The 18,873-nt window shown below is 38.0% G+C and overlaps 1 long non-coding RNA gene and 1 gene segment (V, D, J or C); both read right to left on the bottom strand.

The window, feature by feature from the left end:
• Positions 1-1,713: 1,713 nt before the first annotated feature.
• Positions 1,714-12,120, bottom strand: LOC116541481. 3 transcript variants are annotated; one of them, XR_004264825.1, is made up of 4 exons: positions 12,031-12,120; positions 9,833-9,879; positions 7,283-7,381; positions 1,714-4,823 (listed from the first exon to the last, which is right to left on the bottom strand). It is a non-coding gene; the product is annotated as an uncharacterized LOC116541481 (long non-coding RNA). The 3 variants fall into 3 exon arrangements; XR_004264826.1 differs by having other exon boundaries at positions 11,989-12,070; XR_004264827.1 differs by lacking the exon at positions 12,031-12,120 and adding an exon at positions 11,567-11,656.
• Positions 12,121-14,440: 2,320 nt separating this feature from the next.
• Positions 14,441-16,307, bottom strand: LOC116541466. The segment is given in 2 exon segments: positions 14,441-15,464; positions 15,591-16,307. Coding segments are annotated over 2 exon segments (396 nt in total).
• Positions 16,308-18,873: the final 2,566 nt, after the last annotated feature.

The following is an 18,873-nucleotide window of genomic DNA, read 5'->3' as shown; positions in this document are numbered from 1 at the left end:
TGATATAGATATAATTCGCAATGCTTGTTTATTCATTTTATCACTGTATCTTCAATTATTAAAAAATTAATTTCAAAATTATCCTCTATGTTAAAACATGTCTGTTTAAAACTTCACACGAAAATAATGTTCTTCAGCCGCTTCTCAAAAAAAAAAAAATACAAGAGGCCAACAATCATGAAAAAAATATTCATCACTAATCATCAGAAAAATGCAAACTAAAACCACCATGTTTCACTTTTGTTAAAAAGCCAAAAAATAGCAGATGTTGATGAAGCTGTGAAGAAAAGGGAACACTTACACACTGTTGGTGGGAATGTAAATCAGTTCAGCAACTGTAGAGAGCAGTTTGGAGATTTCTCAAAGAACTGAGGGTTCAACTACCATTCCACCCAGCAATCCCACTACTGGGTATACACCCAAAGGAAAATAAATCATCCTACCAAAACACATATGTACCCATGTTCATCGCAGCACTAGTCACAATAGCAAAGGCATGGAATTAACCCAGGTGCCCATCAACAGTGGATTTGATAAGGAAAACATGGTCCATATACACCTGGAATACTATGCAGCTGTGAATGTGGCTGGAAACCATTATCCTAAGTGAACTAGCCAAGAAACATAAAGCCAAATATGACATGTTCTCACTTATAAGTAGGAGCTAAACATTAGGTATACATGTTCGTAAAACTGAGAGCAATAGACCCTAGGGAATACAAGAGAAGGGACAGAGGGAGAGGATTAAGGGTTGAAAAAAATCACCTTTTCAGTCCTTTGCTCACTACCTGGGTAATGGATTCATTCTAACTCCAAACTTGAGCATCACATAATATACCATTATAACAAATCTACAAATGAACCCCCAATTCTAAAATAAAAGTTGAAAAAAAAGATGTTAAGAAAAAAAAATATATAGCATTGAAAAGTAAGAAAATGCCGTTCTTTTCCATTAAGCTGCTATCCTTACATGTAATTTCTATTTCTAAACCTGCAAATATTCAAATTGTACTGTTATTATCAACTTTCAAAACCAGTCTCTGAACTTTTTTAAGGATTCTGATAACTCTCCAATATAACTTAACGCCTGTCCATGTATATGCTTTTATTGTGTAATAGTTTACTGAAAAGTTTACTGTCACTCACTTTGGATAGCTGCAGAACACCAGAGAGCCCTGTGTGCTCATGCATTCAAAGTAGCCCATCCAACTGCTCAACTCACACACTGCCCACTGTGCCCATGAACCTGAGCCTGCATATGTTTCTGTCCTGTGTTCTGCTGCCCTGTGTATCTCCTCTGCTCACCCACATGCTGTTACTCACACAAGTTTATAAACAAAACTATTTAAAATGTCAAGGCAGTGATAGCAGAGCATTAACCGGGGTCCTGTGGGTTGCACAGGTCACATACCCAGGAAGCTGACCCTGTTCCCAGCTTCACCAGAGTCTGCCAGTTTGTCTTCATTTTGGTTCTCAGAGCCCCAATCCTTCCTAGTCCATTCACTCACATCCACATAACAGACTTTGTAAGGTTGAAATTCTACATGTGTTGCAACTGATCCACATTTAAGTTTAAATTTTGGGTTTGCTTCTCAGAAGTCTTGAACTGTGCTACAGCAGGTACGTTTTTGGGGGGCAACCCTAGAAATTTCTGCTCTCTTTTCCAGACCTTGAATGACGTTACAGAATCATGAGTAATGCAAGACAAATGGATTTTAATGTAACAAAATGAAAGGTTTAATGAACTCTTTCTTACTAGGTGCAATTTAGAAATTATCCAAATGGAAATATTTGCCAGTGATGTGTGTGAGGACATTGCACAAATTTATCTGTTGAAATAACTTTTATTTCGTGATTTTAAAGAGTCTCCTGTAGTGTGTAGCTTAGAGTACACAACCTGCTGTCAGACATCGAGAGTGGGAGTCCCAGCCCAGGCTCATTGCTAGTTTAGTAACCATACGAGCTCAGGCAAGACTTGTGTGCCCTATAATCCTCAGTTTATTCATGTGTAAAGTAAAGAGGTATTGTCAGCACCTAGATAACATATGTAAATTCAGAGAATGTCTGACAACGACATTACGTGCTTTAAAATTTTATCTTTTACTGGTTCCAGGAGTGAAAAATATGAATACCAATATTAAAATATATATATAACATGCATCATATATACTCTCTTCTCTTTTACTAGAAAAGTGAAAAATCTGCATTTAGATGAAACACGGAGTCACCTCTTTTCTATTTGTTGACCAGTATACATTTTTTCAAAACTTTTTTCTCACAGTAATTTATATGCTCTCTGCTAGAGGATCTGTTTTAACAGTACATTGGGTCCTCATATCTTTATAAGTTGCTCCAATGGTTCCATATCAAAGCTTTTTCCCCCAAAGAGATTTCTGAGAGTAAAAGGGTAGAACAAAAAAGTTAAATGACAATCCTGAAGTGTCTAATTTTAGCAGAGGTAAAAGTGCAACGTCAATCAGAAAACTCAAAGCTGTGCAAATGATACTGTGGGGGCAACATGTCTCTCCTGGAAAGGGTTGGGGCTGCAGGCCCGGCTGCAATTTGGGTCCAGGCTGCAGATTTCCTGCGAGAACTGTGCCTCCACTGCACAGAATTACGTGCCTAAGTCTTTCAGTTGGGAGGCTATGATGTGTAGGGTACTACAGAGCTCCTTAGAATTCCTTTTTGACCATAACTTCCCACTGTGCTTCATCCCTGAAGCCATGAAAAACAGATTGATGAGGCCACCCCAGGTCTCTGTCAGAACCACTGCACGTTGTTCACAGAGGTAGAAAAACTGCACCTCAAAGTAGAGCTGGTTCTCTCCTGGAAACTTGGGGCTGAAGGACTCTGCTCCACCTTCACTCCCCTCACTCCTGCTTGGAAAGAGAAACGCAAATATGTATTATGTCACTAGGGAATCACTGATGCAGTTTCCAAACCTGTGAAGTATCCCTAGAAATACTCATGAGGATGTAGGACAGTCCAGGAGCTTTGTGTCAGCTCTTCCTTCCCTCCCTTTCCCTGTCGGTAGAGGAACTGCCCACAGCCCTCATCTAGGACAGTCTGACTCACTGCAAACCAGGACCTACAAAAGGCCCAGCAGAACTCCCAGTCTCCTCTCTATGGTTCCTTGCCTGGTTGCTGGGGTGCCTTCACCCCTGCTCTGGAATGGGGTCAAGGCTTGAGTCCAAACAAACTTGTTCTTCCAGTCAATGGTTTGCACATACACCCTGAGCACCAATCACACCTGAGTTCTGTCATTCATCTGAACAGGAAACTCCACCAGCTGTGACCCTTGAGACTGCACAGTAATCTCTCCAAAATTGTGGATGTGAATAGTGCAAGGGAGGAAGAAGCAATATTTCCAATGTGTGAAGATAGGATGTTTTTTCCCCTTAAAGTACATTATATGAGAGAAATTTGTAGGATAGTGTGTGAAGAAAGAGGATGATACACCTCAGAGGAATTCATGTCTCAGCTGGGGAAAGCAGAGCTTTGAAGAATCATGGGAAGCCCATATTACACAGCTTGACAGAAAATTGCAGAATTCAATTATATGAAAATTTTAATAAAGGAAAACTTCTTGATAGCATGTATTGTGAATTTAGAAATAAATACAATTTCTTGAAATCAGGAGATTGTCTGCATAGAAAATGTTTCCGACTAGAGTTTGGTTAGTTAAAAGAAAAATAGGATGTGTGTATGATATCCACCCTGACTTAATTTCTACCTCTCCCACTCTGTCCAGCCGTTTCCCCACACACCCTGCAGGCCCACACAGCTGTTACCATCAGACACATATTGCTGGTCAATTAAATATTGCCTCTCTATTCTCTTTCTGGTTTTGGTCCTTATTTTCTTCCTATTCTCCTTTCTTGTCCTTTTAGCCTCAGAGAAGATATATGAAGAAATCAGATATCAGGGGTATTTTGGAATAATTTCCATGTCAGTGAATTTCAGGAATTTTAGTCATAAAAATTTTAAAACCAAAAATATGTAATAGAGATGTTTTCTATTGAGTGTCCATTCTCTTGATTCCCAGTAAAACTCTAAATCCCTCACCTCTGCTTAGAGAATCATTCTAACAATGGATTTATAGACCTATGAACTCCAGCTTCCTGAGATTTTATATAGAAAGTCAGAGCTGAAAACCTAAGGTGAACTTTACACACACACTGTCCCCCACCCCACTGCAGTCCCATGTTATCTGTGATTTGACTGACACACATGCCCTCTTGTATCCTCGGTTCCACCCTTTGAGACCATCAGAAAAAGTCTTCGTTTCTGGAAATCTTAGAGGGGCTCCCTAGTGGACTGAAATCATCAACAGAGACCACTTTGGACCAACTAACTTTTCAGTAGTCACACACCCAGCCCCATTCACTTCATGTTTCCTATGAAGAAAACGGAGATGGTCAGAAAACCATATAACTGCCTAGATTAAATGGAGGTTAAGAATGAACCAACTGCCACTTTAAAAATGTCATTTCTTGGAAATTAGTATCTCAATTTGGCAATTGTCATCTTGTACTCTTCACTTAATTCCTTCTATTAGTTCAAAATAAGTCCAAAACACGTATTGAAGTTTTACTACAAGTGAATTATTTATTAGGTTTTAAGGATACTTAAAAGCAGATGTGACATTAGTTTATAGTCTACTGGAGTGGACAAAAACACATATCCATAATATAAATCACATAGTAGGACCCTAAGAGGAGTGTAAACTACAAGCTATATGATCCCAGAGGCAGGAAAAATACTTAGGAAAGTTGAACAAAACCTAATGAAGAAGGTGGTCATTTTCTCTTTTTTCCTTTTTTCTATGAGAAGAATAGAAAAGAATGTGGATAAATCTTTGTGATGGCTTTTATGATTTTTTATTGGTTTAATACTAGGAAGAATTCACAAATATATGAAATTATTTAAAGTAATACAGCATTCCAGATAAACTAAAATCTCCTCTGACCACGACTCCCAGTTCTAGTGCTTCCATTCCTTATTACCTGTATTCTTTCATCTAATCAATTTGAAGTTGATGCTATCTGCATACATATACAAAATATATGAAACAGCTGAAATATATAGTGTTTCATTTATAGTTTTAAAATGTAATAGAAGTGATACATCTTGTGCACACCTTTTTGTAACTCACTTTATAAACTCAAAAATAAATCTTTAGGTGTTATTGCATTAACACATATGGATCCTCCTGCTATACTGCATCACATTAGGGATATACTTCCGTTTATACAGCCTTTCTCCTAAGATGTTATTTTGTAACCATAAAATTTATTGCCAATAAAGCTTCTAAAGAATCCCTCTTTTTATTCACATGTGCTCATGTTGCTCCAGGAGTACAGACTAGGCGCTAGTGAAAGAACCATCAATGTGGCCAGCAGTGAAAAGCACTCCAGGCAGAGGGAAGATCAGGCAAAGCCTCTGAGGAAGAAGGGAATGAATTAATGTTCCAATTATTGTGTTGAATGGTTTTCTTTCTTATTACTTTTCTTAGTGTGCATTGGAGCTATAGTTTATTGGCTAATTTGATAAACTCTAAAATTACCATCTTGATATATATAGCTGGTGTGTAGTTTCTTCCAATCAGCCACAGAAGTAATTCTAAAGTAATTCTAAAGTCAAAGGAGATAAAACACACCCAAGAAGAAGGAGGGGGACATACAAGGAAAAAAACGTTATAGAATAACTTCAGGCAAAGAAAAAAATAACACTGGACATTTAAAAATTATATATGTGGGGCTGGGCGCGGTGGCTTACGCTTGTAATCCCAGCACTTTGGGAGGCCGAGGCGGGTGGATCACAAGGTCAAGAGATCGAGACCATCCTGGTCAACATGGTGAAACCCTGTCTCTACTAAAAATACAAAAAAATCAGCTGGGCATGGTGGCGCGTGCCTGTAATCCCAGCTACTCAGGAGACTGAAGTAGAAGAATTGTCTGAACCCAGGAGGCGGAGGTTGCAGTGAGCCAAGATCGCGCCATTGCACTCCAGCCTGGGTAACATGAGTGAAACTCCGTCTCAAATAAAAAAAAAAAAATTATATATGTGTATACATGTATATATAACTTAAGGATATTTTTAGGAACAAAACTACAATTTACACTTTAAAACAATAGAAAAAGAAAAGAAAACTTTATCAGTGCAACAGAAGACAGACTAAAAGAGGAAAGAACAGATCAGGAGCATGCTGAGCAAAGCCAAAATGTTAAAAATGAATCCAAACACATTAGTAATCGACACATTTTTATCAAAGACTATGATTCAAACAAATTTTAAAATCTTGCTACATGCTGCTTGAAGAAACAGACAACAACCCCCAAGAAAGCTGAACATATAGGATGAAATTCTTCCTGCTGCCCCTGTGTTCAAGGACTGTAGCCCCCTCCCTCTTCCACTTAACCCACTGCACCTGCCATAAACAACTTCCCAAAGAATGTCAATTCTTTTCTTTTCTTTTTTTAATGTCAATTCTGCTGATTAGGTAGTAAAGGAGCAGTGCAATACAAGAATAGCAAGTTAGCTAAATTAGCTCTGGCATAGTTGAAATCTAAGACAAGAGAGAGGGAAAAAAAGACAGGTTAAAAAAATTCAACATTCAGACAGAAAAGAGAGTAGAGAAAGAAAGGAAAACTGAGATGAAAAAAGATGAAAAACCAAAACGAAATTACGATTTAGCTGCAGAAAATGACAAACGTAAACATGAGAAAATTCCATATCCCAATGAAGCATAGAGAAAGAAGACAAGTCCAAATGATAGCTTTTACATTTTTATCATTGGTCTCTCTACTTCCTTTTACAATTTAAAATATTTAGAAACTACCTGTATCTGTTATTGCACATTTCTGTTTGCTATAGAAACACAAAAGAAAGCAGGGAAATGTCATTATCAAAATTATGTGTGATCATTGTGTGCACAAGCAATTAGCAAAGTGTTGTGTCAAGGGAAGCTTTAATGATCTTCTTCATGAATTTATCATTTACTTCCCTGGAGGGTTGCCATGGACTAAACCGTGACTCAGCTGAAACTTAACATGTTGATGTAAAATTTACATGTTTATCCCCAGTACATCAGAATGAAACTGTGTTTGAAAACAGGGATTTTAAACAGGTAAAATGAGATCACATAGCTGGGCTCTAATTCAATATAATTGGTGTTCTTATAAGAAAGGAAATCTGGACACAGATATGTGCACCATGAGAGGAGAGACCACCTGAGGGCACAGTGAGAAGGCAACCATCTGCAAGCCTCAAGACAACTCACCCTGCCAACACCTTGATCTTGGATTTCTACCTCCAGAATTGAGAGAAAACAGATTCTGTTGTTCATGCCATCCCGTCTGAGGTATTTGTCACAGCAGCTCTAGAAAATTAATATGAAGGCAAACTTTTAATATCCAATTATATGAAACATATCACACAGAGCAATTTGAAGTCATAAATATACATATAAAATTACAATATCTTAACATTCTACCTTTTATACTCATGTTTTGGTGCATTTGTTTCCTAAACAAAAGTGCTCCCTTGTCTTAGACATCCCCATAGAATTCTGGATAGAGGTCTAATTATCTTGACAACTTTGTTAATGTGCTTAAACAATTGGAAATTTGTATTGGATGTGCTGCATATTTCATATTAAATAACAGTGAAAATTTTCTTCATAAGTTACCCAATAAGCTTTAAAATATTTTAATATGTACTGTATATAGCAAAATGTCTCTAAATACTAAGTTCTCTGGAATGACTGTTGAGCAAGGATTATAATTACATGACTTATAGATATTCAGGATTTGCAGGAACAATTACGTAAATATTATCCATAATATCTATATATCAGTTACGAAGTAAAAATAAATACACTGAAGTGCTAGAATATATAATTTACGTGAAATCTTGTTAACAGAAACCACAGAATATCAAAAGTGAACTAGTTAACTTAAGTCTCAACTCTAAAGAGAGTCAACTGACTTAGTCAAGAAAGCAAACCCCAAGGCAGTCAACTACATTGTTTTTAATATGTGAGATCACAACAGAGAAAATTACAGTTCAGTTATCCACAGCATGAATGACACCTGAAGCTTTTATAAGTAGCACAGGAAATTTCAAATATTGGGCTTTTGTTAGAAAAATTAGTGGTAGGTTAAATAGCATAATGAATTTTAGAAATGGGTTTTCAAATAAAAGCATTTAAGATACAGATTTGAACTATAGAACTTTAACCCTACTCTTACATGAACAGCATATAAAAATCTAGAACAGCCTGTACCTTGCACCCTTAAGAATGCTACCAAATTCCCACCAGTCTGGATGAAGAAAATGTACACCACAGAATACTACACAGCCATAAAAAGAATGAGATTATGTCCTTTGCAGCAACATGGATGAGGCTGGAGGCCATTATCCTAAGTCAATTAACATAGAAACAGAAAGCCAAATACGGAATGGTCTCACTTATAAGTGGGAATTAAACATTGAGTACACATGGACACAAAGATGAGAACAATAACCACTGGGGATTCCAAATGTGGGGAGAGAGAGAAAAGGGAAGTGTTGAAAAACTCTCTATAGGGTACTATGTTCACTACAAGATCATTGGAAGCCCAAACCTCAGCATCACGCAATGTACGCACATAACAAACTTGCTCATGTAACCTCTGAATCTAATTTAAAAAAAAAAAAAAAAAAAAGAATGGAAACAAAGCTTTAATCCCTAAAAGACTCTGTAATCAGCCAATGGTGTGCACAGCCAAATGAATAAATAAATTGTTCTTTATTCATATAATAGGAAACTTCCCACAATTACAGTAATGAACATAGATTAACCTCCAGAACATGATAAGTGAAAGAAACCAGGCACGAGAGAGTACCTACCTAACAATCCCATTGATTTGAAGCTCTAAAATTGTCAGAGGGTATCTGTTGCCTCCAGAAGGTGGGTTGACTAGAAAGCCACACTCAAAAACGTCCTGGATGATAGAAATATTCTATCTGCAGATTGTTTTAAAATTATCATGGTCTTTTCCCTTCATTTTAAAGAAATCAAAAATAAGGATAATTAAGAGAGTTGGATGAATGAAAAATGACTTGGAATTTAACATCTTCAGACACTGTCTCATTGGTGAATGAAAGACTATTTGTATCAGAAGTTAAAATACATTTAAAAGGGATTACAATTTGCTTCAATGGTAAAATAGAATTTTGTGTCAAACATGCACAAAATGTTAAAAATAAAATTAATTTCATTAATATAAAAACACAACATTTCCAAATTCTTAATGTAATTCTTTATTGCGTAAAGTTTCTCATAATCAACAATAAATAAGTAAAATAATAAAACCATAAATAAATGCAACAAATGAGCAATAAATAAAACAAGCAAGCAACTTGACTTGTCAGGCAGGAGTGAGTGGGTAGGTGGAGCGGCTTGAGACCCTTGGTCCATGTATAAGTCTGGTCCTATAAGGAAAGAGAGATCGTATAATAATTTGAACAGGAAATGCTTTTTGTAATTGTAGTAAAAGTTTAATATTAACATAAAATATTATTAATTATAATGGGGTTAGAGTAACAAGAAAATAGGTAATACAAATAAAGGAAAACTGTTATTCCTATTCCTGTAGGAATAGCAGATATAAGGTGCAGTCTCTACTCCTAGGGCTGGGTATAACACCCCAAGAAGAGACCCCCCACCCCCACACCCCAGGGCTGAGATTCAGCTCTTATTGGGAAAGGCACAACTGTGGCTTACTAGATGACAGAGAAGTCACTATGGTGCTGTGAACTTTAGAGAAATCCATCCTCTCGTACTCACCAGAAAACCATAATCTAGGGTGTCAATTCACAAATCTAGGGTTGAATCTGGGGAAAGCTGGACAAAGGGAGATGTCTCACTGCAGGCTCTCTTCTACAATATCACCCAAAAATGGAAGTGCTGGAGGACTCTCCTGGCCACTATACAGCGCAGAAACCTGGTATGGGTGCACCGCAAGAACTGGACACTGGAGAAGCCTCCCACGCTGCAGGAACCTGTCGCATGGGAACACAGAAAGCAAAAAGCAAAACCTCTTCTTCCTGATCCTCTACTGACAGAGTATAATACTGTGACAATTGGCAAGGAACATGGTTGAAGGGTACAGATCCACATTCACAGAAGAAGCAAGGGGTGAATTTGAAGCTGAGAGTCAATAAATCAATCCACCCCTTGGACTACTCAACTTCTATATATAACTTTCTACACACATTTGAAATACATACAACAACAAAACAATTCTATATTTCTACCTCCTTCGAGATTCTGCATAAAGTGCCAATAATACTCCCTTTGGGCAATGTGGCTGAGCTGATAACAGTGAGTCATCTGAAGTTAGCCATCTTATCAAAGATAGAAGACAGTGTGCTTTAAAAATAGAAAAGAATGGAGGGACTAAGTCAGGGGACATTACATGAGTAGATTCCTTATTCATAATTTTACATCTCTAATGTTCCATTTACCTTCCTTATACCCATCCAGGAATCACTGAAACACATCTGTCACATATAATCATCTCACTAGGTCCTAAAAAATACTGCTGATCTGCTAGTTCATTTGGCTAAGGTGTACCATAGGCCACAATTCACTTATTCGCTTTATATTTGAGGATTCCTATGTACTTACCCTCTTATACATTCTAATGTCAGCCAAATAACAGCTAGAAACCTTCCTTCTCCTTCTCCTTTTTCTCCAGACTACTTGCTATCCTCCAAGACTTCAAGCAAACAAGAAGTATAAAAGCTTCTTAAACAGTTATTTCCAAACTACACAAAAAAAAAAGTCATAAATTTATTCTGGGTCCAGTGACCCTCTACTATGGATCATAATTTTTATCAGTGCTTCCAGCACAGTTTGGCATTGCTAAACTTATCACATGATTGATTATCAAAATGTTATAAGAATCAATCTTTAATATTGCAGTAGCTGAAATCATATAACAATGGGGTGAAAGCAATGAATAGAAATGCCAATGCCAGTAGCTAGAAGAAAAATGAAGGGATTATATCCACAAATTTCTGATACAGATTTGCACCATTTCTGACACCAAAAGAATAGGAAACTACTTTTCTAACTGTGAAAAAGTATTTGGAGAAACACGGGTGAATTTTTCATCTTCATTTTTCTTCTGCACTATTCTTACATAGTTGCCAGAACTAACATCACCTAACATTTTTCCAAGTCCCTTATGATTCTAATCACTCTTTTATTATTGACTAATAATTTCTCATAGTTCTTTCTAAATAAGGATAAACTCAGACAAAATATTTAGACACATGAATACCACAGTTAGAGGCAGAAAAAGAAACTCTAAAAAAAAAAAAAAGAAAGCCTATGAATGACCAACTTGAAAAGAAAACAAATTTTCAAGATAAGAACATGAGAAAATCATCTTCTGTTTTCCAGATTAGATGAGAGATGAAATGATCAACAAGAACCAAGTTTCTCCTAAGCCGTGTCACAGCTCACATAGTCAACACCCTAATGCAGACAACATCAAGGTAAGCCATGGAGTACCTGTTGTAAGGACACTATCTCTTCCACCATTCTAGAATAGTATTTCCCATTATGTAGTTTCTACAATGAGAAAAAGCTTCTGAAACAAAATTTATCAGACATGGAGCATAACAGGAACTGCAGAATTATGTAGAAATGCCTGAGTCGGCTCAGCCCTCTTTGCCTCATTCACCATCATAAAAAGAGATCTTTGAAAATGCCACAGGAAGAGATATTGAGTCTCTGAAAACTCCTCTAGCATAGACAGTTTGTGTTCAGCTCCCCCTGCAGACCCAGGCACTGTGGCACTCACAGCACAGAAGTACTCAGCAGCATCACTCCAATGCACAGAGGATTTTCTCAGGTTGAAGGAAGATTGACTCCTCTTAAATTCAGCTTTAAAGCCTTTAATGCCTTGAACTAGAGTGTCTCCTGAAAAGTACCTGAGGAGCAGCTGGAGGCCTTGGCCAGGGGACTGGACATACCAGAATAAATAGGCAGTTGCCCCATAGGAATAGTTGCATCTCAACTCCAGTGAGGCTCCTTCAGAGACAGTGATGTAGAGGTCAGGCTGGGTCACTGACTGGGCTCTGGCATCTCCTGGAAAACAGTACTATCAATGAAAGCAGTGCAGACTCAGTATAAAAAGTAAGCATTTCTAGTCAGAACCCGTGGAACTAGAGACCATAAAGAAATTTTACTCACTCAAGGCAAAATGTATCCCCAGCAGTGGGATGAGCACCAGGAGCATGGCTGAGCGAGGGAGACACTGCAAGCTCTTTTCTGCAAGATCTCCCAAGAACAGGAAGGAAAGTGGCTGCAGAGACCAAGACCAAGAAGTGTGAGGAAGGTTTGCTGTACACGCTCCTTGCTTATATAAAACTGCAAAAACTGCTGAGATGAATCTCTTTGCTTTTAAACCCTTGATTCTTGTCACTTGTCTCTGTCTGGAAAGAACTCAACCAGTTGCACGGAGGAGGAACTGAGCAGTGGATTGATCTTCAACAGAAACAAGAGCTCCAGTTTGCACAGCATCACCCTCTGGAGGCCAGGTGCAGAACCAGAGTTTATCAGGAACGTAGTAGAATAGGAGATAGCCTTAGGACACCTACAGCCCATCTCTCCCATTGGTTACAAGAGAAAACTGAATAAAACACACAAAATATAACTATCTGAGGACTCTGAAATTACTCAAAGCAGGCAAAATGTGTAGGGGAGTCAAACGTTAGAGAAGCAACTTGTGCAAATGTGAATTTCATTTTTTTTTCTCTCTTGGCTTTGCACTTAGAAAAGCCTCTGGTGTATGGCAGGGTGGCAATAACAATGTTACAGGAGACCAAAACTCTGAAAGAGGCACAATCTTTCTGCCTCTGTGGGCCAGGCTAGAAAAGGGAGACTCTAAGGAAGAGATGGAAAACAGCTCATGTCTCAGGCTAATCCCAAAGCTCCATGTCCCTGGGACTGACTCAAACCAGATCAACGAAGTTTAGGTTATTTAACCATCATTTCCATCTCAGACTACCTCTTGAGTGGCACCAACGCAGGACAAACTAAAACCAATGTAGCAGAGGGTTCAGGGCTGACCTGAGATTTGTGCCACCCAAGCAGGTTTCACACTAATCCCTGAACTACACTTGACCCAAACCAACATTGCAAATGATTAGAGAACTGAACTGAAATTTTGAGCTACCAAAGTCCACAAAAGGGGAGAGAAAACTTACGGTATGAACCAAACTAGTTTGATTTCCTGCTGAAGCAAAAACAACAAAATTCTTCAGAGGAATGCTTTTTAAGGAAGAATGAGAAGAAGAAGAAAACAGAGTCTATACACATAATATTTAAAATGTTTAAGATGCATTTCAAAATGATTGGACATACAAAGGATCAGAAAAGTGGGTTAATATTTAAGTAAAAGATCAACAGATGAAAGGTCAAGATGACTAAAATGCTAGAAGTAACAGAAAACGATGTTAAAGTAGCTCTTTTGATTATATACCACAAAGTTTAAAAATGGAAATTTTGGAAGTGAAAAATATAATACCCAAAATCAAAATGTCACAGTAAGGGCTCAATAGCAAAATGAAGATGATAGCGAAAAGAATAACAAACTTGAAAATAGATCAGTATAGATTATCTAACCTAATTAATTTTGACTTTGCTCCCCTCAGGAGACACTTGACAAATCTAAATATGAATTTGGTTGTCACAACTTGGGTATGTAATCTACAAGCATCTAGTGAGTAGAGGCAGACCTTAAAATCAAGAAAAAAAAATGAAAGAAAAAAAAATAGAGCCAAGGAGACCTAGTGGGACAATGTTCTAAATTCTAAGCTGTAACTAATCGGAGTCCTCGAAGGAGAAGAGAAAGAGATTGGGCCAGAAAACATACCAAATTCAAAGAAAGACAAACCTATGAATTCAAGTCCCAAACAGGATAAAATGAAAGGGAACCACATGTAAACATCAAAATTAAACTGAGGACAACAAAAGTCGATATGATTTTACCTGCATGTATGTGTGTGTACAAATGGCATATCTATGAAGCAGCTAGAGAAAAACAACATATTAATATCATTTGGGAACAATTACTTGAATAACCATAGATTTCTAACCAGAAAACCTGGAGACCAACAGACAATGAAAGGAGGGGGGATGGTTGGCACAGAATTACAGATCCAGTAAAAATATCTTCCACAAATAACGGGCAAATTAAGAATAAAGACCTCTTCAGATAACATATGATTAAAAAATACAATTACCAGCACTCCTACTCTAGAAAAAAATATTAAAGGGAGTTTTTCAAGTTTGAAGGGAACGACATCATTTCAAACACATCTCCTGGTATCAGAGGAAAACTTACTTTAGAAACAAAGCAAGGACTCCAGAGTTGGTAAATAGATATTAAACATGACATATTTATTATTATTCCTAGTAAGTTTTATACAGTCCATACAATTATTTAAAACAAAAATTGTATCACTATATGGTGAGGTTTCCAATATATGTGGCTTTAATATACATGAACTACTACAACAAACTTCAGTGTTGATGGATAAAGAGACATATTGTGTATAAATTTCTGCATTTTACATAAAAAGGAACAATATCACAGAAGACCCTGGATAGTTAGTCGTATGTATTATAATCTCCAGAGCAACCACTGAAAAAATATGGAAATATAACCAAAGCAGTCCATAGATAACGTAGTGTTTAAAATATTCAAATAATCCCAAAAAAGTCAGTTTAAAAAAATAAATAAATAAAAATAAATAAGGGTGAAACAGAAACACAATAATAACATAGTATACTAAAATTCAATTTCATTAATACATATTATATTACAATTATCTAAACTTCCCATTGCAAAACCAGAGATTGACCTAGTGGATAGAAAGGAAGACCCTATATTCAGCTACCTAAAGGCAACACACTTTAAATTTAAAGTCATAGTTTAAAAATAAACAGATGGAAAAAAATATAGCATACACCAGTAAGCATCAGAAACTTTGAATGGCTATTTAACATTATAAAACAGACTTCAAGGTTGAGTTCTTGAGTGACAGAAAGTCTCAGCCTCTCAGATGGTTTGTGTTCAGCTCCCCTGCAGTCTCAGGCACTGTGTCACTCACAGCACAGAAGTACTCAGCTGCATCGCTCACATGGGCTGAAGATTTCTTCAGGTGGAAAGAGCTTTCACTCTTCTTAATTTCAGCCTCAAAACCTTTGATGCCTTTAACCAGGGTGGATCCTGATACATACTTCAGGAGAAACTGGAGTCCTTGGTTGGGGTGTCGCACGTACCAGAAGAGATACACCGCTGAAACAGACGACGAGTAGTTGCACTTCAGCAGCACAGGGGCTCCTTCAGAGACAGTGACCTGGCCGTCAAGCTGGGTCACAGACTGGGCTCTGGTTCCTCCTGCAACACCAATACTGTGTAAGCAAAAGCAGCACAGACTTCTCTAAGAAAAGATGTGTCTGTTTAGAGGCAATTACAACATAGTCACATTTACAAAAGGAGGAAAAGGAATGGAATGCTACTCACCCAGGACAAAAATCACCGCGAGCACTGGGACGAGCAGCAGGAGCATGGCTGAGCAGTGGCAACAATGCAGGACCCTCAGCAGGGCAGACAGAAGCCAAGAGCACTGAGCCTCGGGAGCTAGGAGCGGTGGGGAGGTTGGACTGGACAAGTCCCTGACTTTGAAAAGTTTCAAAAACAGAAAGAAGGCTTCCCTTAAGGAGTCTGGATGTGTTCTGCCCTCTTGTTCTCGTCACAACTCTCTGCACAGACATCGGTGAGCTGCATCAGCCAGCTGCAGGGGGGAGGCTCAGTGAAATGAGGATGGTCTGGGACGAAAACAGATGCCTCCTTAGAGCAACGTCGCCCCCTGGAGGCCACAGGCGGAACCCCAGATCCAAGGAAGTGAACTGTTTCCTTCTCATTTGAGAGATGTGATATCAAAACCAACAGAAAGTGTTTCCTTCTTCCCGAGTCTGTGATGACGTCACCTTCCGTAGAGTATATGGTTTTAATTTTACATACATGAGAAGTGAGAGTTATGTAAAAATAGAAGGGTAATTTACTTCACTGAGAAATTAGTCACAGAAGACAACGTTCTAGACTTTGGAAAACCATAGAGACACTGTATTAGTAAAGCCATTCATCAGGGAGAGGGGAGGTGATCAGTTGGCTCAGTCGGGGCTGAGCTTCATATGGGCCTGTGCAGCTAGATGTGAGCATTACAGTAGGTGTAAGATATTATTCCTTTATTTGATTCTGAAAAAAAAAAAAAAAAAAAAAAAAAACAGAGACTCATACTTAAAATCAGCCTGGACCATATGTCATTAATTACTTAAACAAAGCAAACAATTAAAAGCAAGAATTTTCTTTCTCAAGTAGAAGTGTGGGAAAGACTTCCTAATTTCAGGTCAACAAGTTTAATATTTGTGAACCTAGGAGAAAATAACTTAGATAACTTATATTTAAGAAGAGAAAGTGAGAGTCCTGTTCCAGCTGTCAGTGTTCAGAATAGACTGACATAATGTGCCAAATTATTTGAATCTGACACTAAAAAAAAAAAAAAAATAACTAATGCAGTTTCTCTATCTCCACAATTAAATTCCTCCATCTATGAAGTCTATGAAGAAACTTGAACAGAATGATAAGTGGAAGAAAATATAACATATAACTAAGTGATTATCAAAGTAGTTAAAGAAATTTTTTTAAAAGTAAACCTACATGAACTCAATACAGTTGAAAGGAGTGCAACCAGCAGACCAGAACAAGAGGAACCTGTGAGAGGTGTGGAAATCGTGAGAGGTACTGACAGCGACGCTCAACAGAGCTAAGCAAGCAGCAGTGCCCTGTGGGTGGGAGACAAGGCATATCTAACAAGAACAGACTGTTATGTCCCCCAATAACAAAGTGAAGCTTTTGAGCAAAAAACCTTCCGCACCCAACTTATTGTAGCATAGAGATCATTGGATCCTGAAAATGAAATAACCAAATAAGGAGAAAAATCTCAGGTAAAATGCAATTTTAAAAGGTCAGAACAAAAACTGCTTTCTGAATACTCCATTGACTTGTACCAACCCGAAATCAGTTTTCTCTTGGACTTCTGATCTATTCCTTGATTCTGCCTATAAATTTTTTACCAAATGTAAGACAAAATTATACAGTCAGTTTGAAAAGTTAAATGTTACTAGGGAGGGCTTCTGATACAAAACTTCTAACTAAACGTATGTGCTGTCCTCTTAACTCTCTAAAATTCCCACTGAAATGAAATCTAAAAGCATAAACAGAATGACCTGAATCCATTAATAGTAAAAGTAATAAAAAGATGAAAGATATCACAATTCCCATGAGGTAGATGAAAAGTGGATACAAGCACACTGATGGATAAAACGGAGAGGGAAAAAGTTCAGGCCAGAATGAACTATGAGAAGATTATAGTGGAAATGTGAGTGAAGGGAACCTACTGGGTGGGACCCTGGAGAGGTTCTGGGTTGAGAAAGAGAGTAGGTGATAAAGGGTGAGAGGAACAGAACACAAGAGAACATAGTGAAAGCCCACATATGGAATAGCTGCACTAGCCTCTCTCTGTTTGCACCATCCTGCTTCTGTATTTGTGTTTGAGAAGTATATGAAGCCAACCTGGGGCATTTACTCTTTATGAGAGTTTACATGAACCATGTGGGGCGGTTTCAGTTTTTATTATGAGTAGTTGACAGAATTAGGCCATTTTCAATGATATTAGGTGCAGGGAACAAAAAGAAGCAACTTAATTATCAGTTCCCTCTCCTCATTCATCCTATAAAGAAGCCTGTCAATTCACATGATGGGCCCACATACCCACACTACTGGCCAGGCACCCCATTCAAGAAGAAACCTTGTGGGGAACATGGGCACAATGACATGAAGATGCCATCCTGCTACCCAGTCCTCTGTTCTTAAATACAAATTAATAACAAAATAGCATTAGTCATGTATAAATATAGATGGTATCTCTGTTGTTCTCTCTACACATGGAAGCCCCGAGTTATGAACTGTAAATCATGAGAATCATTGCAACCAGGAAAGTGAGTGCTGAACAGAATGTCATCTCAAAATTCCCAAAAGCAACCGAGATAGTAGAGTGGTTCTTTGGTCACCATTTTTTTTAAAATTCCTGAATTTTAGCTTTGAAAAAATATTTCCTTATATTTATTTTTTATATTTATTTAGATGGTTTCTGTTAACAAGTGTTTTAACATTATTTCAACTCTTCAAAATTGGTAAGGCCACCTGTGTAAACCCCCTCGAATAGAGAAATAAATTAAAATTCAGAATACAATTAAAGTTTGTTATTTCTTGAATGCTGCCCACATCCCAGGCAAGTTCCATGTTAATAATGAACACTGCTGTCCTCAGCCTCAATCCCCTTTCCCAGGACAGTGTAGCCATCCCCTGCTACTGTGAGTGTTGGCTACTCTCGACTCACAGTTGCCCCTTTTCCTAGTTGACCTCAGCCAATGAGAGTCACCATTTCCCAGCAGCATTTACCGCTACCCCAAGAAACACCACAGCCAATGAGGACCTATTCTTACCCACAGTATGTCAGAGCAGTCTGGTCCCTTTGCCTCAGGGTAGGAGGGATCAACCCTGTGATGTAGTTCACGCTCCAGAGCTCCCTGTGAGGTCAGGCTGGATCAAGACGCCCGCTGGACTGTGTCCATGCTTAGCCTTTCCCCCGTCTCAACCTGGTTTCTTCAATCAATTATGGAGAAAGAATTCCAAGTGCAGCCTTTGCTTTTAAGGAACTCATCCCAAGGCTGTATGTTATCTC

The sequence above is a fragment of the Sapajus apella genome, unplaced genomic scaffold (genome assembly GCF_009761245.1).
Source record: "Sapajus apella isolate SASKATOON/1434 unplaced genomic scaffold, GSC_monkey_1.0 scaffold151, whole genome shotgun sequence".
Lineage (NCBI taxonomy): Eukaryota > Metazoa > Chordata > Mammalia > Primates > Cebidae > Sapajus > Sapajus apella.
This window is presented reverse-complemented; position numbering and strand designations above follow the sequence as displayed.